The 24,729-nt window shown below is 30.0% G+C and overlaps 1 protein-coding gene across 2 annotated transcripts; it reads right to left on the bottom strand.

Moving 5' to 3' along the window:
- Positions 1-1,606: 1,606 nt before the first annotated feature.
- Positions 1,607-14,646, bottom strand: LOC143195867 (uncharacterized). 2 transcript variants are annotated; one of them, XM_076403355.1, is made up of 5 exons: positions 14,471-14,644; positions 11,921-12,115; positions 9,394-9,528; positions 8,508-8,705; positions 1,607-2,081 (listed from the first exon to the last, which is right to left on the bottom strand). In XM_076403355.1, the coding sequence occupies exons 1-5, from the start codon at positions 14,597-14,599 to the stop codon at positions 1,773-1,775; spliced, it is 966 nt and encodes a 321-aa protein (XP_076259470.1). In that variant the 5' UTR covers positions 14,600-14,644; the 3' UTR covers positions 1,607-1,772. The 2 variants fall into 2 exon arrangements, with proteins under 2 accessions (XP_076259470.1, XP_076259480.1); XM_076403365.1 differs by lacking the exon at positions 1,607-2,081 and adding an exon at positions 3,608-4,234 and having other exon boundaries at positions 14,471-14,646.
- Positions 14,647-24,729: the final 10,083 nt, after the last annotated feature.

Raw genomic sequence — 24,729 nt, 5'->3', positions numbered from 1 at the left:
TAATGTTGTTGGGGCCTTTTTAATTTGTATTCCTTTTTCAGATCTCGCAAGGTAATCCCTTAACAGTGTTCATTTTATTTACTACAAAGAGTAAACTTGTCATGCGATGGTGATTCATTGTATGCCCCTTTTTATTGCTGAATTCATTCGTCATTTTCCATTATATGAAGTGATGTTGGAAGTTTGAATTTTATAAATATAAATATAATAAATATATTATCTTTCCTATGCTAGACTATTTCTTACCTCAAACTTACTCAGACTCCAACTTACCTCAAATCCCTAGAAGCCATTCAATATACTGCACTCAGAATATCGCTGGGTGCCGATCCTCCCCTACAATTAACTTGGGCACTTGGGTCTTATAACCACCTCACCACTTTCTTATCGTGGGATCTACTTTCACTAAAGTTCGCTGTGAGATCGCTTGCTCTACCATCTTCCTTAAATCTGACCTCCACTTGGAGTCATCCACCCGCCCTGGACCGTCTTATCCCTAACTACTCTACTCCTACCTCTCTCTTAATTGCAGGTCTTCTACCCGGAGCTGCAATTGGATTGTTGCATCCCCTCCTTGTACACTACCCCAATCTTCCCCCTTAGACCTTTACTACCCCCTTCATAAACATATCATTATGTCTATTTTATAAAAAAGAACATTGTCGAAACCTTATTCGGTCCAAGTTCTGTGGCTTGGATGATGGATCTCGTAGCGAGTTTGCCAGTACATTTGTGGGGGACAAGCAGGCTGAACAGGGTTCAGCACTGGCCACTGAACTTTCTGCGATATTCAAGTTTTTATTATACATTTCAGCACAAACGTTCAAAGAATGGGTAATCCTGACCGACTCCCGAAATGCTCTCGATTGTTTCCTGGAACAGAAGTTCAACCATCACCTGGTCACCGATTCACTGTCAATTATCTGTACCCTGTATCTGAATGGGATCAGGACAAGTTTACTGTGGATATCTTCTCACATTGGTATACCGGGAAATGAGCGCGCGGATAGTGGGGCTAAATCGGTAACATCATCTCCTCTCCGCATCACGGATGTTTGTGTCCATACCGACCTTATACCATTCGTATCGTGTTTCACAAATAGCGAGGTACAACGTCGTTGGGCGCAGGAAGCCAATCACAAGCATATTTTTGAGCTGAGCTTTAAAACTAATTTTTCTCCTCTCTTCGCGTTCCTTCCCTTCGTCACCATGCCGTAGCTTTGAATTGACTGAGATTGGACCACTGTCGTTTCTCGCACGGTCACTTGATGACTTCGAGCCCGTCTACTCACTGTGAGTTTTGTCACCGTGCCTTTATTTCAGTCTACCACATATAGAACGACTGTCCACGGCTCAGCAAGATTAAAACTAAGTATGGGATGCAAAATTTTAAAAATGCCTTAACAGGATCAATTTTCTCCATAGAATCTAGTCTACTTTAAGTTTAGATTCTAATGATTTAGATCCAAATAACCATTACCACTTCGTTATGGTTGTGTTAGTAGTTCTGTATTTGTGTTCATTTTTAAATTGTCTATAAATTATTTATAATAGTTTATAGACAAAAATATACATATATAATAAAATATATATATAAAAAAATATATATTTTTATAAATATTTAATTTTATTTTTACATTATATATTTAAGTGTTTACAAATAATCATCACATATAAGCGTAAGACTATTACGTTTTAGGAAATTAACAATAATATGGCAAGTAATGGTGCTATAAACAAAATATATGTATATCGATTTTAAAAAAGTTATCTTAACGAGGTGGTCCATGATCTCTATTGAACGCATTGTGCATAACCATCAACAGGTCAATGTCAATATTTCTATACTTAATTTTAAAACCCTTATACCAAAGCTTTCCAATTACAACCGCCATACAAAATATGGCACCAAATATAAGTAACATAAACTTCTTCAGTATAAAACGTTTCGATTTTAACCACGCCCTGTAACATCTTCCTTGATTTTGTTCGTAAATCAACTTAATCTCTCTTCTCTTCTTTTCTTCCGGCGATAATGCTAACATTTTTCGGTAGAAAAATCCGGAGAGGAAACAAACACTCTAAAAAAATGTGACATGTAATGATGATGATAGTTCAAGGAGTCGAATCGTCAAAATAACAGTATTTATTCGGTTTGTGTAGTTTCTTATATGCCACTTGATAATAACCATTACTAATCTGTTGTAACATCTAAAATAGCTTGTTACTGTAAATCTTTAACAATAGAAACCTTCTCGGTGAGTCGATCATTTAGTAAAAATTTATATTAAGTGTTTAGTTATTTAATTGGTCATAGAAATGCCATGTAACATTCACTTGTATTGTGTATAATTATTAAAATTATCTATAGATAATACGTGGGTAAATTATAAAATAGCTTACATGCCTTTCGAACATGAACCAATTTAGATATAGAATTTTCATAAGCAGTTTGAATTTGTTGCGTTCATCCAGCCAATTTTGAGTAATGATATGAAGACGTGTTGTAATGCTATGTCAATGCAAATTAAACATTCTAATATTTATAATTTATAATTTATCCTAATTTCATTGTAAAGACATGAGTAATGATATTTCATAATTATGAGCCTAAAAAGCTATCAACTGTTGATGAAAAACAAGCCGATGATCTATGAGCCATATAGAAATGGAAAGTAGTACATGGAAAGTTTCGTCTAACATAAAAGAACCAATGTCGACTGAAAAGTTGTTAAAACATTTGTTAATATTATCGTGATTCAGAAAACGATAGCTTTTGAATGTAGTGAGAATTGATGTGACAACGATGAATTATGAGTTCATTATTACCACTTCATACAGATAAATTATTTGACTCTGATGTTTCAGAATGATCACTAATGAACGTAATCAACTATTTGAAACGAGGGGAAGAGGGCAAGCGATATATATTTTCAAAAAGAGCGATCATTTTGATTGGAATAGTCACAAGTATAAATATAGAACCACGTCCCAGAAGGATTAGAACACGCGAATCGGGACAGTAGGAAGACTGTCCTGTCACCTTAACCACTGTGCCAGTCAAGTCGGCAGTGATTATGTTAAAACATAAATATTTTATTTTGAAGCTAAATAATAATATTTAGATCGAATTCCTTGTTAATTTTTGTTCATGTTCAACAAGCAGGTATATTATTGTTACTAATTCTAAAGAAGAAAAAAAGCAAATATATCTTACAAAATTTCATGTCTGCAGCAAATTTCTACCAAGTTAATTTAAAAAACATTTTAATTAGAAAATAATTAAATAATAGATAATATACTTTATACAGAAAATTAGAGAAATTCGAATAATTTTATGTGTAATTAGAACTAAATCAATATCATATAATTAGATATAGATAAGTTATTAATAATATATCATAAAATTGTAATGTTTCATTTATATAGCAGGGAATCATTATTTTGAATAATAAGACAAATTTCTTAATAAAATAATTTTAAAAATGTCCAATTATAAGCAAAATCGTCATATATAAACAATAAAATGAAAGTTATTTAGTGGATCATATATCTTTCAGACGTATACTCATTTTCAATTTAACTTCTCAAAAAACTTAGAAATGTATTTAGTAATAAGTTTTTTTATTAATTTAATAATTAATTTCCGATATCTTAGATGGTAAGTTCCTTTTGTGTTATTGTTTGGTATTTTAAAAGATTTTTAATTGCATGTGTCCATACAATTTATGAAGAGATAATTAGTTATTTCCTATAATTTTCTAATTGTATTGTATAGGCACAAACTCTGTGTATGAAAATATACAGAACTAGTGTACTAGTATACAGAGGATTCGTAATATAACATGTCATATATTCACACAAAAACTTGGTTCAAATTTCAACAACAACAATCAAAACTTTACTATTGTTAACTTGAAACAATCTATTTAACTCCTACGACAGATTTTATAATATCCCACAGTTTCATTGAACCCAATCCATCAACTGGTACTTCGACTTTTTCCGTCGATTTTTTCATGAAATAGAATATGATCGTTACAATAATCGGAAAGATAAAGAAGAATACTACACGCTTTATTATGAAGATCACTAAGACCAGACGAACGAACGATCCTTGAGTTTTGCGTTTTCGTTTTTTCTCTTTTACTACTTGCGGTAGATTGGGAGCTTCTATCATATACTTAGGCGGTATGGTCTTTTGAAAGAAGTATCCAAACAAAAAGGCGAGTGCCTAAAAGAAATTAATATTAGTTGGATTGAAATGATGTTATGATATTAAATTGAGAACAAAAATAATTTCAAATTGTGATAAGTTTGTCGAGACAACAAAGTATGTAGTCTATCCAAAGTTATTTTGCACATACATCATTATGTTTACTGGATTGCCTGCCGCGATTTGTAAATTCGTTTTAGAATCAGACAATATTTTGATTTTCATTTTATTCTAGTTAAAAAAACACAATGCTTCCATAAGTATAAACGTGTAACCAAATTTGCCGGTTGTCAAATGTTTGCAAAATTATTCAAAACAATAGTAATAAGAGGTTATAAACCAACAAACGTCATTTTAATGCTTTGTTTGTTTTGATAAATTTCGCTGCTTATTATTACCCTGATTACTTTGAACAGGAACGAGATATTGGAGACTCCCTATTGCCAGTAAAATTCGTTAGAGGTAAATATTTTTACTGTTAAATATTAATTTGCTGAAAATATGTTTCAGCGTGATGCAGCTACACTGAATATTAGTATAGACACGTTCACTGAAATATCTCAAAAAATGAATATTCAAGATCAGCTTGATGTTAGTTCTATCAGATATTAAATAATAATAATAATAAATAATAATGATAATAAAAATATTGTTATGATAACAAGACTTGAAGGAAAAAAGAAAAAGGTAACTTTAGAATAACAATATATTACGTTTTATTATTCATAACATTTATTAATATTTCATCGCAGATGTTTTGTACTTCATGCTGGAAACAGGAATGGTTAACTTCGAAGGAATGGAGCTTTCGGTTTGGATGAACTCGATCAAACACATTTAAGCGAAAATTGATAAATTATGGAACTGTAAACAAATGTGTAATAGATTGGAAATGGAGAGCTTATATGATTCAATGCTTCCAATTTCTAAGACAGGGTGATGAGAGTGGACACAAGTAAAGATGAGTATATAATTAATGTATGATAACTGTAGGAAATTATATTGTAGAAAGTAAAATATTTATTTGCACAAATATGTGCGTAATTGTTCAGAATATATATAGCTCTTGGTTAAGGTGTGTCCGGAGAGAAAGAATAGTAACTTTAGATACGGCTAATGCATTAAGGATAATACAGTGATTAAATCTAATTTAAATTAAAACACTGTAACGGAGGACACCTTAACTAAGCGTAAAAGGTGAATATGCTCTCTAATGAAAGTAAAATATATTACTTAGATAAACAATTGTTAATTAGGTCGATTAGGCCTCCAGAGGATACAGCTACAAACTCTACTTAATAGGTGGTATGGACACTTCAATGTAAATACAAACCTACAAACTATTATAACTGTGTACTTAGTTGTAGTTAAATTTACTATAATGTTAAAATAAATTATATACATATTGATAACATTATTTTCGTTTAATTATTTTATTTATATTAGAATTTTGTTGTATGTCAAAGCCAAACTGAACTAAAACTCACAGTTGATACGATAATATTGCGACGTTTTGACGTCACAAATTTAGATGACGTTTATACAAAATAATTTTGGATAGACTGCAGATGTTATATTATGTGTACACATTTAATTTGTCTTTTAAATCTATTTATGGTAAGAGTACTCACTCGTAACCATGTTCTCAATGTGAAACTACAGACAACATGTAGTATATGATTGGTTGGTTATGGGCATGCGCATTACGACAATATACATTTGGTAATATTTATTATTTGTTAATTCTATGGTTACGTTTTCACTTTCTTATTAATTTCTAATATATGATTGTGAAACATTAATGAAATTCAGAAAAACAACATTAGTTTTTTATTGGTAATCGAAGAAATAAACAAACTATATCAAAGCTGAGACGACAAATTTAGTTTAAGAATATATATTAATCCCAGTATCCATCTGCATCAACAGGTACCTGTTAGTATACTATAAATTAATAGAGAAAGTGTATGTATTTGAAATCGTAACTAAATTTAAACTATGAATAAAAGTTATACTATTTTCTAGATGTAATAATATCAGCAAAATTACTGGTATATGGTTATTTTCAAAGTTCGCATAATGGTAAATAATACAAAATGTTATCTTATCCAACGCTGTTTAGTAGGATATGTTATGTTTGTATATAGAAATATTAATATCACAGTTCCTAGTGGTTACTAAAATATAAAATGTTTAAGCATGTACATTTGATAAGAATATGTAATAAATAGGTACTGATACTGTTATAGACAATATTGAATGGTTGGGGTATGACAAGTATATAGACGCAAGAACTAAATGAAAAATTACAATAAAAGTATATATACACCCAACATTTAGAGCACGTTGGTGCTGCAAAAACATTCAAATTCAAAGGAAATACCATACTATGTGAATATATTTTCTTTCTTTCTTTCGTTTTCATTATTGTTTTCAATACCTCAGTTAAAAGCTTTTTCAGTTATTAAGTTAAAAAGAAAGTTATATTAGTAAATTTGAGCAACATTAACTATCTACTGATATAAGTTTGATTTTATTTTGAGTTAGTTTATTCCACTTTCAATTCCATTAATTAATATAGATAATCGTATTCGTATTGTAGTTAGTTAATGGTCTTTCAAACAAAAAAATTAAATAATGTCAATTAATTAAATTTAAGTCTCAACCAACCAAATTAACATAATATAATTTTTTTAAGTACACCTGCGCTCAACTGGATAATCATATAATAGATTTTGTTCACTTTCTCGTAGTTTCTCAATGCTCATTGGAGTCACTCGTGAGCCGAAGGTGCAAATACAACAACTGACAAATTTTTTTTTCGATCTGAAATTTTTTACGCAGTTTTTGCTTGTATCTGCTTTTTATACTTCCTTGTATAATTTTAAGCAAATTTCTTTTTACAATATCATTTTTACAGCATGTTCTTGTTAAAGGAGATAAAATGAGAGGTTTAGTAAGAACCAGATAGCACCATCAAAGATACCAAAAATGCAAAAGTTACTACGTGTCCTTTTATTGCTTTACTACTGTACTATTCTACTATTGTGTTATTTTATTAAATCTTTCAGAACAGGTTAAATGGTGCTTTTATTAATTGCCAAAATAAATTACTAATTTAACAAAAATTTTCAATTATGTCTCATTTCTAAATGTGGAAAATTTTTCATTAATGTTAAATGAAGGGACATTATATTTAATATCTTAAATAACAAAATTAATTTATTTTAAAATAATAAATTTTTCTATTTCATATATAAATATAATAATCATCCGATTCGATGTTTTTTGTGTTGTAAAAATGTCAAACCATTCGAGTGTTAATACGGAAATAAAATACTTTAATGAATTATTTTTTTAAATATTCTCACTTGGTACAGGCGAAATTTCTGACTTCAAATAAAACATAATTTATATAATGATTAAACAAACATATTATTTTTTCCGGAAAATCCAATAATATATAACAATGATTTCGAGTATTATTTGCAATCGTCAATATCTTCTTATATTCAAGGGAAGACTAGCAACTTTACAAATATTCGTACTTTTTATTTTTCGTAAAAGAGAGGAAAGCTGCAGAAGCTCACCATTGGTCATATGAAATATGATATATTGATTAAATAGCATGTATGATTTAATTACCAATATTTGTCAATATTCAGTGAATACTAAATTAAATTTTATATTTAGTTGAACATTGTTTAAAACTACATGAACACAGACCCGCGTGTATCATAATAAGCTCAACAACTGATGACCAAGAAGAACAAAAAGAAAGATAATTTTAAAGATTTTAATTTTTAATCTCTGACTATATCAACAATGGGATACATATTTGAAACATCTATTCCTTTTTATTATTTTCTAATTAAAAGCTTTTTGTTTTATTAAAATTAATTGGCGATTTAAATCACTAAGAATAAATACTCTTATAAAGACTCAAAGTTAGATGAGTTGATGTTGAGTTGAATGTTGGGTCTCAATGACAATAAGAGAGTGTTTTAACAATAAATACCTGATCTTGACTAAAAAACATTTTTTTAAGTGCAAAACTATTTTCTATTATTTTCATATAGTAATATACCATAAATATACTATAAATATATATAAAATTGGAATGATTATTAAATTTCACTTAAGGTACATTTAAATTTTTGCAGTTGACAGAAATAATTATCCGTTAATAATGACTGGGACTCATTGGCGTATCCAATATTTACGAAAAATGTCACTTCTAGCGCAGACCAGGTACTTATCACACAACTCTAGTATAGATAAATTTTCTTACCTGAATAATTATGGTAAAACATGTTATTATCATGGCATCATAGACAAATAACAACAATTCTTGATAAAATGGTTTGGCATCTCTACAGTCGCTCTCAAAAACGGCTGTTTTCTTTCCTTTATATTGTTGTTTTGTTCTGTATGGAATGCATATATCAACATCAGCCTGTGCACAACATTGCATTGGATCCGTGTCATACTAAAATTTTAATTAAAACAATGTAGTATTTAAAAAAAATTCGATAATTTCGAATTGATGCTGTAACATTGCAACGTTTTGACGTCACATATTTAGATGACATGTATATACAAAATAACTTTTAATAGACAATATATCTATCTCACCCCATTTTTCTAATTTTTGATATGAAGATGATCATAATAGATCATAATCACCTTATAGATGAGTGTTATTTTTGTAGTTATATATGATATAATTTAAAACCACTTAGTAAAAGCGAAACGCCACTAAGTACCAAAAAATATATTTAAATATTGGAATATTCCTACTACTCTATCTACTATTTGATATTAAAGCAATTTATCAGTTTCTACTTCATCTAAAATGTTGAATTTGGAAAAAGAGAGTATGAATAAAAAATAACTCAAGAAGACTTACTAGACTAATATCAATTGATTTATTGAAGCACTAATGGTTTAGGTTTGTTCGACGATTTAGAGAATAATGGTAATTAAAACAAGAATTTTTACTTACCATTTTCTTTAAAATGATAATGTGATATTCATTAAATGTGACAAAAACTAGAGCTAATACAAGTTTGCTTGTAATGTTTATTTTACTTAACCCAACAAATTTGAGAAAGCATTCAATTTTTTTCTTTTTGGACAGTGAAATTATTACATGTAAATTAATATAATATACTTACATTAACAATGAGACCATCGCATGCTTGCTCTAAGTGTTCTTTAAAACTCATCAGATTGTTTCTTTCATAATACCTAACGCTGTACCATAAAACCACTCCTTCCACCATCAGGAATATTAGCAGTACCACATTATGCTGTAAATATTCTTACTAATTAGATGTTTAATATATTAACAATATATTGGATTTGATATTCTTCTAAGCTTTATTTCAAAATTCTTTCTAAAATTTCTATGATTTTTATTATCAAAATTGATATTCAGTTAGATTGCATTTAACAAAGTCGAGAAATATTCCTTTCAAATATTTACCGAAATTTCCCACGAAAATTTGTCTTGTGGGGTGCTTGTGTGTATTCTGATTATTTTGCTATTTTAAAAAGGCATGTATTGAGAAAAAGTTTAAAAGATATGAGTTGAAACGCTGGACTAATCAGCGTTGTCATGCAAGAGGATGATTTTGCGTGTGTTACTGACTCTTACAACAATGCGTCCTTCAATTTGTTTATTTGATGTTAATAACAACTCCAGTAAGTTTTATTCAATTTTAGTAACTTGAATGCACTACACTTTAATGATGCCACCATATTTATGGCAAAATTTTATGACGATAAAAATTCCGCTTCGATATTGATGTGAATGGCTCTTCGAATTCATATAGATAGTAGATCGACCTTTCATTACTACTTAAAATTCACCACAAAAAATGTTCTTTCTAACAGGGCAATCCAAAAGTCCCCGGCCTGGCACATAGATGGCGCTACTAACCCTCAAAAGATGCGTGTATAAATTTGACATCTGTCGGATCATTAGTTTGTGAATTATACCATTTTGACTGCAGCTACTTTTGTTACTGTAAAAAAATGGATAAAAAGGAATTTCGCGTTTTGATCAAATATTACCTTTTGAAAGTAAAAAATACAGTTGAAGCAAAAACTTGGCTTGACCCCGAGTTTTCGGACACTGTCCCAGAAAAATCAACCATCAAGGATTGGTACGTGAAATGAGCACCGAAGATAGTGATCGTAGTGAACGCCCAAAAGAGATTGTTACCGACGAAATCCTAAAAATGATTTAGAATGCCCGTAAATTGAAATTGAATTGAATGAAATTGCAGACACTAAAGATATCAACTGAACGTATACATCATATCATTCACGAATATTTGGGTATGAGAAAGCTTTGTGCAAAGTGGGTGCCGCGCAGGCTGACTTTTAACCAAAAACAATGACGAGTTGATGATTCGGAGCAGTGTTTGAAGATGATCAATCGTAATAAACCCGAGTTTTTGCGTCGATATATGACAATGGATGAAAGCTGGCTCCATCATTTCACTCCGAAGTCCAATCGACAGTCATCCGAATGGACGATGAACCCGCTACAAAGCGTGGGAAAATGCAACAGTCAGCTGGCAAGATTATGGCGTCTGTATTTTGGGATGCGCATGGTATAATTTTCATTGACTACCTTGAAAAAGGAAAGACCATAAACAGCGACTATTTCATAGCGTTATTGGACCGTTTAAAGGACGAAATTGCCGAAAAACAGCCGCATTTGAAGAAAAAGAAAGGGCTGCTTCACCAATGTAATGCACCGTGTCACAAGTCAGTGAAAACGATGGCAAAAATTCATGAATTGGGCTTCCAATTGCTCCTCATCCACCGTATTGTCCAAATATGGCCCCCAGCGACTATTTTCTGTTCTCAGATCTCAAAACAATGTTCGCTGTGAAGAAATTTTTGTCGAATGAAGAGGTGATCGACGAAACTGAGGCCTATTTTGAAGCAAAGGTTAAATCGTACTACAAAAATAGTACCAGTAGTACAAGTTGGAGGGTCGCTATAATCAATGTATCACCCTGAAGGGAATTATGTTATATATTATGTTAAAAAAACTAATTTTGGCAAAAAATGTGTATGGTAGGCAGGTGACTTTTCAATTGACCTGTTATCTGGAAAAAAATGGACAGATTTTACACATTTTAAAATTTGATGATTTTTTGATACTTTTTCCTTATTTTGAATATTTTTCATCACACGTAAGCATCAGGATTAACTGCTAAGCTGTCTGAACGCTTTATGATAATTTGAGCTGGGTTTTGGGTATACGAGTTTTGCAAACTCGGTTTTCGAGCTCTTTTGGTCATGCAGTGGCAAAAAATCTTCACTTTTAAGCCACTAAAACCACAACTAAATTAAGAAAATGATGGAGCGGAATCACCACAATTTTCTGAAAATGTTAGTTGGCTTTCGGCATCAGAAGTCCTCAAATGAAATAATAATAGTATTAAATGTGGAAAATTCAATTTTGAATGTCTCATAAATAACATCTTTATGTACTGATTAACTTAATAGTTAAATTGCTGTTTTATGTAGAGAAATATTAAAATTATGATTGTTTACATTTATACTTTGCGTTTTCACGAATAGCTACCCCTGATCAGAATACATGCAAGCTAATAATTAATATTAACCTGTGCTACCATATAATATAATTGCCTGGTTCAAAATAAAATATTAGATACTTACCAATTTTAATAGTGTTCTATGTGACCAATAAGCTGCTATTATACCTGCGGGAGCAATAAGCGTGGATGTAAGCACACCAACCCCAATACAAATACTACCAATTATATCAAAGGTTGTTCTATAAACAAGAGTAGTAATGAGGATATTTTCTTGTTTCACGTGTACTCCCAAACCAAGGATCACAAAACCATACAACTAAAATGAAAATGAAAGGTAAATCAAATAACATAACATAATAGAATACTTGATTCTCGAGAAAAAATATTTTCAATTGAGAATTGTTAATTTTGTAGCCATTCTATTTAAACAAAAAACAAAATATTTCAAGGCCAAGCCTAATAATTGATCACAAAGGTTTCATCATCGGTTTTCTTAAGAGATAAGAGTAATTTTTTATCGAATACGTACTATAGTACACTTTTGAGGAAGTTGGACAAGGAAAGCACATGATGGAAAAGTATTAATAAAAGATCTGGTTTAGTCTATAAGGTCTATAAATTAATTTGAAAGGATTTGCAACAGATCCTGTTTCCGTATATTAAATCGTATCGGGTGTATCTGCAATTAACTTCATGTTGATGCCTCACTGACGCTCCACTATTCAGCATATTTCATATCATCGAAGTCACGTTTCAACAAACAAAAATATTTGAACTTCAGTTTCAAGAAAGTCAAGAAAAAGACGGCTAAAGGTCATCGAACACTCTGTGAGGCTTATGGGAACCACTTTTCATCGATTTCAACATGTGAATATTGGTTTGGACATTTTAAAAGTGATTATTTTGATACCGAAGACAAAGACCCAACAATGTCATTTTTCAGCATGATAACGTTCGACAACATATTGTAAAACTGGTTAAAACATACTTGGAAACATTAAAATGGAAAGTGTTACCCCACTCGTCTTATTCTACGGACACTGATAACCACTTGTGCCGATATATGAGTCGTGATCTGTCTAAGCAACGCTCAACTTCTTATAAAGATATCCAAAAATTGGTCCATTCGTAGGTAGCCTCAAAAGATACATAGTTGTTTTGAGATGGAATCCGTAAATTGCTTGAAAGTTGGGAAGAAGTAGCGGCAATCGATGGACTAAAGTTAGTAAACAAAGTATATACTAAAAACAATACCAAATAAAATACATGGTACTGATTTTTCACAATAAAACATGGAAATAAGAACAATCCTAATCCAAAAAAAAAATGTGTAGGTCTGATAATAAAATTTGTTGTCAAGATACCATTTAGAAATAAAAAAAGAGGACCGGGAGATTATATAAAATTGTGTTTTCTTCGGGTATTACGATACAAATCTGATATTTATGTTTCTTTTTAGATTAAAGTCTGTTGTAACTTATATAATTCATAGAATTGAATACATATTTGTATATTTCTTAGTTAATTGTTTAAAGCTCAAATAAATATTCTCATCATTATATTTATGTAAATATACTTACCTACCGTCTATTTGTGAATAGTGTAGTACCCATACTTTTTAATTTTAATGTTTCATCTTTCGTACACGTAACTAAAACTCTTACTTATATTAAACTATTACTCATATGATTCAAACTAAACAAAGTACTCAAGAACTGACCAAAAAGGTGTTTATATAGTATATTTTGAGATTGAAAACGTGTGACCTGCTCACGGATAATCATTAAGTGCGTAAAATGCCAGCTTCGTTGGTGCAACGGTTAAGGCGACAGAACGTCGCGGGTGCGAATCCTGCTGGGGCATGGATGCACTTTATGTTTCTGATTATAATTGCAAATATCTTTATAGGCAACAGTAGAAAATCCGAAAAGGAATAACCATCCCAGTCACGCCAGTAACCAGGCTGGGTAAGACGGGAGGTCTTCCGAAATGGCCTCTGACTTAAAGCCAAGGACCGTGGTTCGGAGCCCACGTTAAACAATAGGTCCAGTCCAGATAAACCCGCGTATATATATATATATATATATATATATATATATATATATATATATATATATATATATATTAATAATAATAATAGTAATAATAATATAATAATATAATATATATAATAATAATATATATTAATACATAGTTTGTACCGTATTACTAATAATATAAATATTGTCCGTTTTTCTTTATTGAATATCAAAACAGTATATATCGTCTAAGAGACAGTACTAAAGCTTTTTAAAAGTTTTATTGAACTAATTTTCATATCTCCAATATGCATAAAGGATAAATAATAATATTTGCCTTTATGCCTTCTTTTTTTTGAGTTTTCACCATCTAATAATGTTTTAACCTATCCTTCTTTTGTTAAGGTAAAATATTCCCAAACAACTTCAGAAAATTATATTAAAATAAATAATATTAAAAGTCATTTAAAAAATTAAAAGATATAAATAATAAAGGATAGAGTTGTCAAAACTAAAGCAAATAAATTTAAATATTATTATATGTAAAATATTTCAAACCTGAATGGTTTGGATGGAATGGAATGGTTTAAGAAAAACCTCGTCGCTCAGTATTAGAAATGAAAAGAGACCACTAATGAAGTAAAATCACTTACCAATAGTAGTATATCAGAAATAATAAGGATCCATAGAAGGGCGATTCGTAATATTCCTTTGCACTTGCTGACATAACTTGTAAAGGTCATCCCAGGACCCTTTTCAATATCCTTTGTTCCCTTAGCCATGATTCTGTTACGGTTGCTCGATAACAACTGCTTTACAATTTAAAAGATTTTCCTTCAATTAATGTATCGGAAAGAAATTATTAATATATATTCAAACATAGCCGCAGTGTGAATAACATGAATTATTATTTTTATATGAATTTAAGTACATTATTTTTAATGCGTATTTGGAAAAAAACCTTATTTATAAAAGTTTTGTAAATATAATAATGTTTACTGAAATTAATATATTAAATAATATATCGGTATGAGAAAATTTCGACCCAGTAAACAGAAGATAATCCTAATGTAAAAAAAATATACTTTGGCAATAGTAGGCATCAAAAAGTTAAAATTTCATTGGATCAATCATTTGTTTTGATAAAAAATCGCAATAAGAGCTCTAATACCCTTCTACATTCTAAAAGTTATTGACGCTTTCAGTGTTTTTACCAATTAGTATTTTTATTACACCGCTACACAAGATCACATGGTTTGGTTCTCTTGAGTCTGCGTACTAATTCCTTGATATTTTAGAGTAACAGCACTCGGTGTTTACCTGGGAGTAAAGTTTTTGCACATGCCGTTGTTGCAAATTTCTTAATCTGCTATAGTGTCTGGGTATGCCCACAATACTTTACTCTAATATACTTGTATTATGTTGAAATTACCTCTCGCAGAACATCTTCATAACTGAATTCCATAGGTCTATATAGGTTTTAATATTTGATTTTACAATACCAACATCTTCTTTACCGATAATTTAGATGTCTTCCTAATAATTAATACATTTTTTGTATTTCTAGTCGAGTTTTTTTCCTTTTTGATATATTCTTTCTAACGATGCTTGTCATGAAGATTCACCTCAAGGCACAACCGTTGTTACTGAGTGGGATAATAGCATTATTCATATTTATTATATGAACAGTTAGATTGTAGGTGAATTTAGTATGTACTAATTTACTGTCATGGATTTATCCTCCATGCCTGGGTCCATTATTTATATTATGAATGCATTTTGCAGTTTTCTAGTTGCTTCTTCTTTATTGTTTCCGATATATTATTATTTCCGATATACTTTTCTATGTGTGTTATGTCACATAGTATAGAGTAAGTAAAGAACACGATCTAAACAGTACATCTGCTTTTGTTTATGTCATAGTTAAGTAAGCTTGTTCTTGTTCAACTCTAAATATCTTGAATTTTCAGTAAATTGCTTCAGTAGCATATTATATTTATGCCATAATTTATCGAAAGCTTACAATATTAAGTACATAAAATCACCATATTTCTTGTTTTTATGGCGACAGGACGGCCCACCTACTATTGCGATAGTCGTGGGTGCGAATCCTGCTAGAGCATAGACCTGAATATATGTTTATGATTGTTTTATATTTGTGATTGTCTTAGGCAAGAGTGTAAAATCCGACAAGTAAAATGAATCCAGTCACGCAAGTAACCAGGCTGGGTAAGACCGGATGTCTTCTGGGATAATTTCTAAGTTGGTCACTTACCAATCGGTAGGCTTACTGCCGAGGACCGTGGTTCGGAGCCCACGTTAAACCCAGATAAACAGTCGTTGATAAAAATGAGACATTTAAACATGTTAGAAAATTTGTTAATAATAATATTGTAAGAGGTCAATTGAAAAGTCCCTGGCCTGACACATAGATGGCGCCACTAGAAATAAATCCATATATTTTTTTGTTAGCCCTAACCCTCAAAAGAGGCGTGTATAAATTTGACAGCTGTCGGATCATTGGTTTGTTAATTATAGCACTTTAAGTGAAGCGACTTTTGTTATCGTGAAAAAAATGGATAACGAGGAATTTCGCGTGTTGGTAAATTATTGCTTTTTGAAGGGAAAAAATACAGTTGAAGCAAAAGCTTGGCTTTCCAACCATCAAGAATTGGTATGCTAAGTTTAGACGTGGGGAAATAAGCACCGAAGATGGTGAACGCAGTGCACTTTCAAGAGAGGTTGTTACCGACGAAAACCTTTAAAAAATCAACAATATAGTTTTGAATGACCGTAAATTGAAACGGAATGAAATAGAAGACACTCTAAAGATATCGACTGAACGCATCCATCATATCATTGATGAATATTTGGGTATGAGAAAGCTCTGTGCAAAGTGGGTGCCGCTCGAGCTCATTTTTGATCAAAAAAAACGACGAGTTGATGATTCGGAGCAATAAACCCGAGTTTTTGCGTCAATATCAGACGATGGATGACACATGGCTCCATCATATCGCTCCGAAGTTCAATCGACAGTCATCCGAGTGGACTGCACACGATGAACCCGCTCCAAAGCGTGGGAAAACGCTACAGTCGGCTGGCAAGGTTATAGCGTCTGTATTTTGAAATAATTGCATGGAATAAATTTCATTGACTACCTTGAAAAAGGAAGGACCCTCAGCAACGACTATTACACAGCGTTGTTAGACTGTTTGAGGAACGAAATCGCCGAAAAACGGCCTCATTAGAAGAAAAAGAAAGTGCTGCTTTACCAAGACAATGCACCGTGTCAAAAATCCATGAATTGAACTTCGAATTGCTTCCTTATCCACTCTATTCCCCAGATCTGGCCCCCAGTGATCGAGGAAACTGAGGCGTATTTTGAAACAAAGGACAAATCATACTACAAAGATGGTATCGAACATTTTGAGGGTCGCTATAAACAATGTATCACTCTTGAAGGGAATTATGTTGAATAAAAAAAACTAATTTTGCCAATAAAATGTGTTTTACTATGGTTGGCCGGGGACTTTTCAATTGACCTGTTATATGTAACAACATATTTTTTAAACATTTTAAACCAAAAATAATCCGTTTTTATATAAAAATACAGAAGCGAATTAATATTTCAATAAAAAAAATTAAATCAGAAATAAATATAAACATTGCATATGATCCATAAAACCGTGTTGTTTGATTTTTAAGTCACAAAGGCGGTTATTAATAGAGATAATTAACATATAGGCTTTTTTTTCCAATCAATATTCAATATTTATTTGCAAACAGTTATTCGGTTTTATGGAATACATTATGAAGGAATTATCAGGAGTAACCACAATGATTCTAGAAATAATTGAATCGATATCTTGTCATATCCATAACGTTAAATTAGTATAAAAAAACTGTTTCCGCGCCATCTATCGTAATCAAAGCGTATTATGGTATGTGTATTATGGTCAATATATATTACATGTTCCTGCATCTGTAATTATACTTGAAGACGCAGTTGAATTTTTTTCTTTGAATGATTGATAAAAGAGAATAAAAATAAAACAAAAGAAATATTTATTTGTCTCGTCACTTTCTAACATCTGCTGACGGCTACAACAACGCGCTACAGGAACCTGCCTCGAGAAGTATAAGTATAGCTATGCACCCACAGATGGCAGCCTTAACATATTTTTAAATATACTAACAATATATTTTATTTCATTAAAAAAATCACTTATTATAATAAAACATAGGCAAAATAATTGTAATATAGAAAAAAAAGAGTTAATTAAATTTTTTCTGGAGTGAAATCATTTTATTTATCAGTTTTTTAAATTTTATTTTAACATGAAATATTTTCTAATCTATCTAATTAGAATTCTTAGAGTTGTGAATTTTAATATGCATAGAAAGAAAGAAATTTGACTTGAAAAGATTAGCTCGGGTCGATTAAACTACTAGCATAATAGACGAAGATGTCTGGCACGGTGGCACTTCGTTGAGATTGTCTGGATTTCAACCTCAGATTTATTACTTTACAGCCTCCAGATGTTGAAAAGCGGGGGAGCAGAAATTAAAATCGTGGAATGGGAGAACTTTATGATTGAAAATTTCGTACGATGATGGCGGGCCATAGATCGCAAATGTATCAACCTCGTAAAAACGATGTCTGGGGAATAATGTAATTTATTTTTGCAGAATTATGTTTCAAATTAAATTGCTAGGTTGTTATAAAATTATTTGACATTTTAAAGATAGTTAACTTCAACATATTTATAGTGAGTGTTGCTTAACATTATCTTCCAACTGCTAAACTTGAATATACTTGAAATACGACAAAAAAGCGGCAACGAAGGATATATCGGCTAAAGCAACAATTTAACTGACTGACCGAAAGGTCGAATTTGTAGGCCATTCTTCGTATAGTCCCGACTTGGCATCAAATTATTTTATTTTTCTTTCTTTATATTAAAAAATAATTGAGCGACACCTGAAGAAGCCGTTGATATATTCAAAAACTACGTTTTGAAGGTAGGTTTAAGCAATCAGTTGGTTCAAGCGCATGTAAAAGTGTATTCATCATCATGGATAATACCCTGAAAAACAATAAAGCCAATTTCTTTAATAAATTACTGTCTTTATATTGTTACACTAATACACATACACATTGTTACACACTGTTATAATAATTTGATCAAAGTCATGGAATATAGAATATATATAATGAGAAAGGTCTTAATATTATTGTTATATAAAATCAGTTCAATTTTTCTTCAAAATAGAGCTTTGAAATTAGTTGTATTTAAAACGGATCCTAAATTAATATTAATTTTCAATTAATTAAAATAATTTAAATTGTTAATTTAATATATATTGAGCATTAGTGAAATGTAATATAACTATTAGATATTTAGATTTATTTAAAAAAGAAACAATATCACGTAGATATTTAATGTTTTATCATTCCATATTAATCATACAATTATCTTTCGGTCTTAAATACATTAATAAATAATATACACGTAAGATCATTAAAAATAAGCAATACCTAGAAAAGTTAAATAAATAAATAATAATATATTTTTGTCTCATTTTTATGAATTGTGTTTTTTACTGGACTAGACATCCCAGAAGACATCCGATCTTTTACAGCCTGGTTTCTAATGTGATTTAAAATCATATCCCTTATCGGATTTTGCACGCTTGCCTAAGTATAATCAGATTTAAAAATAATCACAAACGTGTACTTCATACTATCATATGCTATTCGTACAATTATTATTTTCTCTTAATATATTAATAATTATCATATATAACAAATAAATAACTATAGTGAAACACTAAATGAAATAAACATATCGATAAAGAAACAAAATATAACCAACTATAAAATTAATATATATATATATATATATATATATATATATATATATATATATATATATATATATATATATATATATATATATATATATATATATAATCTATTCAAAGTTTTTTTAGTAATGCATCATGGATATTTATGACGTCAAAATATTGCAATGTTGCTGAATTAACTCTGAGTTATAGTTCAGTTTGGCTTTGACATACAAAAAAATTCTAATCTAAATAAAATAACTGAACAAAAATATTATGAAATATAATTTATTTTAACATTACAGTAAAGCTAATACATATATTATTGAAGAACATAAAACTACAATTAAGACACATATATAATAGTTTGTAGGTTAGATTTGTTTTGTTTTCATTTAACTCTTTTCCACGCCATCCATGAGGTAGAGTTTCTAGGCGCGATTTTATGTAGTGGTATCCACCTGGAGGCTTAATCCACCTAATCAACAATTGTATATCTGAGAAACGTATTTTAGTTTCATTCGAGAGCATATTTACTTTTTTCGTTTAGTTCGTGTTTCCTTGAATGGTGTGTTTACTTATCAAGTCTTCTTGGTATCGCTGTATATTTTATTTCTTATGCTACTATCTGTGTACACCATTCTTCATAAAATTAATCACCGAATTATGCCTAATGCATCTACCATATCTACAAAATAGTTAGTATTCATTCTCACCTCATCCGTTGTAACCTAATGTTCATGTTTAATTTTGAACAATTACAATCATATCTATACACATAAGTCTTTCAAGCCCTACAATACCATTTTCTACAGTTATATTCAATTAAATCTGTGCATACCTTTAGTTGTTTCCACTCTCATCACTCTGCCTGAGGAATTTCTGGCATTGCGCAGCATTATCACATATCCTGAAAGTTTCCTTCAGTCACTTTCGCTGTTCCACTCATTGTCCAATTCAGTCACTAAACTGTTAATTTCTAATCTGTCTGAAACATGTTCATATTTCCACCATTTGTCAATTACTTCCTCTGTATGTCTAAGAGTCCATCCAAACCGAAGGTGTTATGGTTGACAATGCTTCTTTCCACATATCCAAAGAGTTGTTGACGGAATATCCTTCTCACCAATATATCTACAGTTAATTATTAATAAATATATTAATCAGCAAAAGCAAATTGAATGCTATTGTAACTTTTACCTTTTTCCATCAATTCTTGTTGTCTTTACTTTTTTTTTATCGTCTTGCCAAGAGTGCCACAATGAACCATTTTGAAACATCCAAGTTTCATCAAGATACACAAATTCAAATAGTTTATCTTCCTTGGTCTTATTTTATGCCTTTAAAAATTTAATTCTTTATAAGGTAATGTCTGGAAGAGTATATGAAAGGATCTTACATCCCTCAAAAAGCTGCATGTCCCTAATTTGTTTATGTATACTTTTCAGTCAGACAATTTTCTCTAAAATAATTTTATTAAATTATGTTTATATCCATAAAATAGTTTGTGTACTTACTGTTCTTATATATTTTGTATATTTGGTGTCGAATAAAATCAATATCAAAATGGTCAAGTTTCGTCACCACTTTGTATGTAAGCGATGTTATTCACAGTACTCACAGTAATATTTAGCCCAGCAGCAACCCGCTAAAACATTTTCAATAAAATTGTAGGGACTTATATTATTTAATATCATCAATAATTACCTATCTAACGGAATTTACCTGCAATAGTGGGCATACATTATCTCGTTCCTTTTTTAAATAACCTATTAAAGCCGCAATCATTTTGTGACCCTGAATATCTATTGTTTTCGGCATTTTCAAACAAAGTAATATGATATATTACGTAGCGACTTAAACTATTAAAATAGTCAAAGAGCTAATATAATGTTTGCCGGTTTATAACCTGTAGTAATTATAACTAATATTTTGAATAATTTTGCGTACATCTGACAACCAACGGTGACGGGCTGTCAGATGTATGAAAAATTCTTGAAAGCAATTGTGATAAGGGATTTTGACTCTTACCAATAAATTATTGTGGCTGTATAATTAACTGTAGTTTTTAGATATGCTATAATGTTAAAATAAATTATATTTGATAACATTTTTGTTCAATTATTTTATTTAGATTAGAATTTTCTTGTAAGTCAAAGCCAAACTGAACTAAAACTCATAGTTAATGCGGCAACATTGCAATATTTCGACGTCACAAATATCCATTACGCGTTACTAAAAAAACATTGAATAGACTATATGTATGTTTGGGTACTGACTTATAGATACCGAAATCTTGCATTTTAATCGACAAATTCGACATTTAATAGTTTGGTAAGTTACCAATAAGATAATATACTTATATAAACGGCTGATAATGATTATACGAAGATTTAAGAGAAAAATATAGCCACTAAAATCAAAAGAAAATAGAATTATACAAAGGTCAGATTTTTTTTTCAAATCTTTAGAAAAAGAGATTATTTAAATTGTATTTATATATTATTATCAGTGGACAAGAAAGATGTTATATTACAATATAACAAATGCTTTAAGGTGAACACTATAACATCCAATTCATGATTTTGTTGTGATATGTCGTTATAATCGAAAAATTATTAAAAGATTTTAAAAAATCTTGGAACATAATTGCAGCGCCATCTACCGGACCCGGTTGTCAATCTAAATTGTTATGTTATTCATTTCATTGTTGTTAAGTTGTAAGCAATTAATGAAAGTATATCTGTACATGTGCAGTTCACCTAACAATATAACAGACTGTACAAGCACCAATAACATAAAATAACACTATCATTCCATATAGCAACAACGCTAAATATCTCGGAATGAATCTCGATGCAAAACTTTACTGGAAGGAACATATAAAGAAGAAAAGAAAAGAACTGGAATTGAAGTATAGGGAAATGTACTGGATAATTGGAAGGGATATCAGTAAATAATAAATTGCTGTTATAATAAATTGCACATAAATCAAATACAAATACAATTCTCATACGAATATTGAAATATTGCAACTTTTGGGTACCACCAGAACACGACACAGTCTCAAAAGTATCAAAGCATTTGATCCTGTGTAGTGTTGTGTAGTGAGGTGCATATATTAAAAAATTCTTTATTGTAAGCAACATTTTTCAATTTTTAAAAGTTAATTGTGATACAACTGGTATAAAATATTTCTTAATGTTAATTTCATCTTTTCTTCACACGCTAATTTATTATTAATAATAATTAATAAAATTGTTGGTATAAATTGAAAAGGATTAGTTATACTGAATTGATATTACATATAATATTGTAAATATTGAAAGCTGGAGACTAATGTCGCAAAGAAATAAAAAAAGCATTCAAATCATATAATAACATTTTTCAAAGTTAACTGTGAAACAACTGATATAAAAAGTATGTCTTAATTAAATGTTAATTTCAGCTTCTCTTCATACGTAAAATTATTTTTAATAATAATGAATAAAATTCTCAATATAAAGGAAAAATGATTATTTAAACTAAATTTATATTTAATTATTTATAACATACAGTTTGAAAACTAATATAGCCAATTAATTTTAAAAATATATTTCATAGTCAGCCGTGAAGCAGTTGCAATAAGTATGTCTTGTTCATTCAACTGTTTCTTCATATATTGAAAATTATTGATAATAATAATTAAAAAAATTTTCAATATTAAGGAAAACTGATTACTTGAATAGTATTTATATATATTATTATGTATAATATACAAATTGAAAACTAATATAGTCATGAAATTACAAATGAATGAATGATGAGTGAAATGAAAAAACAAGCAATAATATTTTTCAAAGTTAACTATGAAACAATATAAAAACTATTTTTTAATTAAAAAAACTGAAATGTTTCAATTAAGTTTCGTCTTTTATTCATAAGAAAAATGACAGTTAATGATAATCAATAAAATTCTCAATGTAAATGAAAATTCATTATTTAAATTAATTTTATACATTATTATGTATAATATATAAATTTAAAACCAATATAGCAAACAAAAATTAAAAAAAAAAACATACAAAACAAGCAACAATATTTTTCAAATTTAACTGTGGAACATTTATTATAAAAATTTCTTTTTGAATTTAATGTCAATTTCATCTTTTATTAATACGTAAAGTTATTGTTAATAATAAATAATAAATATCTCAGCATAAATGAAAATGGATTGTCAATAAAACTAAATTTATATATTATTATGTATAATATATAAGGTAAATAAAAAATGTACAAAATAAGCTTTTTCACCGTTAACAGTGAAACAATTGCTATAAAAATATTTCCTAATTTAGTGTTGCTTCATCTTTACGTCATATCTAAAATTATTCTTAATAATAATTAATAAAATATTCAATATTACTAATTATTTAAACTGAATTTATTTATTATTATGTATAATATATCAATTCAGACCTATTATAGCAAAGAAGTAAAACGTCACTCAAAAGAGGCATCAACATTTTTCAAGGCTTGCTGAGAAACAACTGAAAAAGTACTTTAAAATTAATATTCTTTCATCTTTTATTCATACGTAAAATTACTGTTTACTATGAAATAAATCAAGCCCATTCATCAACCGAAATTCAATGAGGCATTTTTACAGGGCAATTAAAAAGAAACGCCAAAGTTCGACCGTCTCCGGCACTGGCATCGGGAATTCCTCGACTGACACTTCGAGCCGGCGACGCCGACAAACTCCCGGCTTTTCCTCGGAAGGAAACCGAAATCGGTGGGTGGTTCCAGCGACGGCTCCTCCCCCTCGTATCTTAGCAACGGGAGGTTTTCTCACTTGCCCCAAACGAGCCACAGTTTAGCTTAATAAGGTTTAAACTCTCGACGGTTTGCAGCGCTGTTGAACTATTAGTGCGCCGTCTTAAGGGGCTACGACAAATCGATCAGTTACGACGTTTTATTCTATTACATAAATGAGGACTCTGAAGCACAAATTAAATTCGACTTTTTATTCAGGAAGAGTAATACGTGTTCTTGTGTCGTTTGCTTAAATTTACTGGAAAGGTCA

This window comes from Rhynchophorus ferrugineus, unplaced genomic scaffold, assembly GCF_030347505.1.
Source record: "Rhynchophorus ferrugineus isolate W39M unplaced genomic scaffold, kcgeb_rfMv2 rfM1, whole genome shotgun sequence".
Taxonomy (NCBI): Eukaryota; Metazoa; Arthropoda; class Insecta; order Coleoptera; family Curculionidae; genus Rhynchophorus; species Rhynchophorus ferrugineus.
The sequence above is the reverse complement of the archived record's forward strand: the minus strand, read 5'-3'. Positions and strand labels throughout refer to the sequence as shown.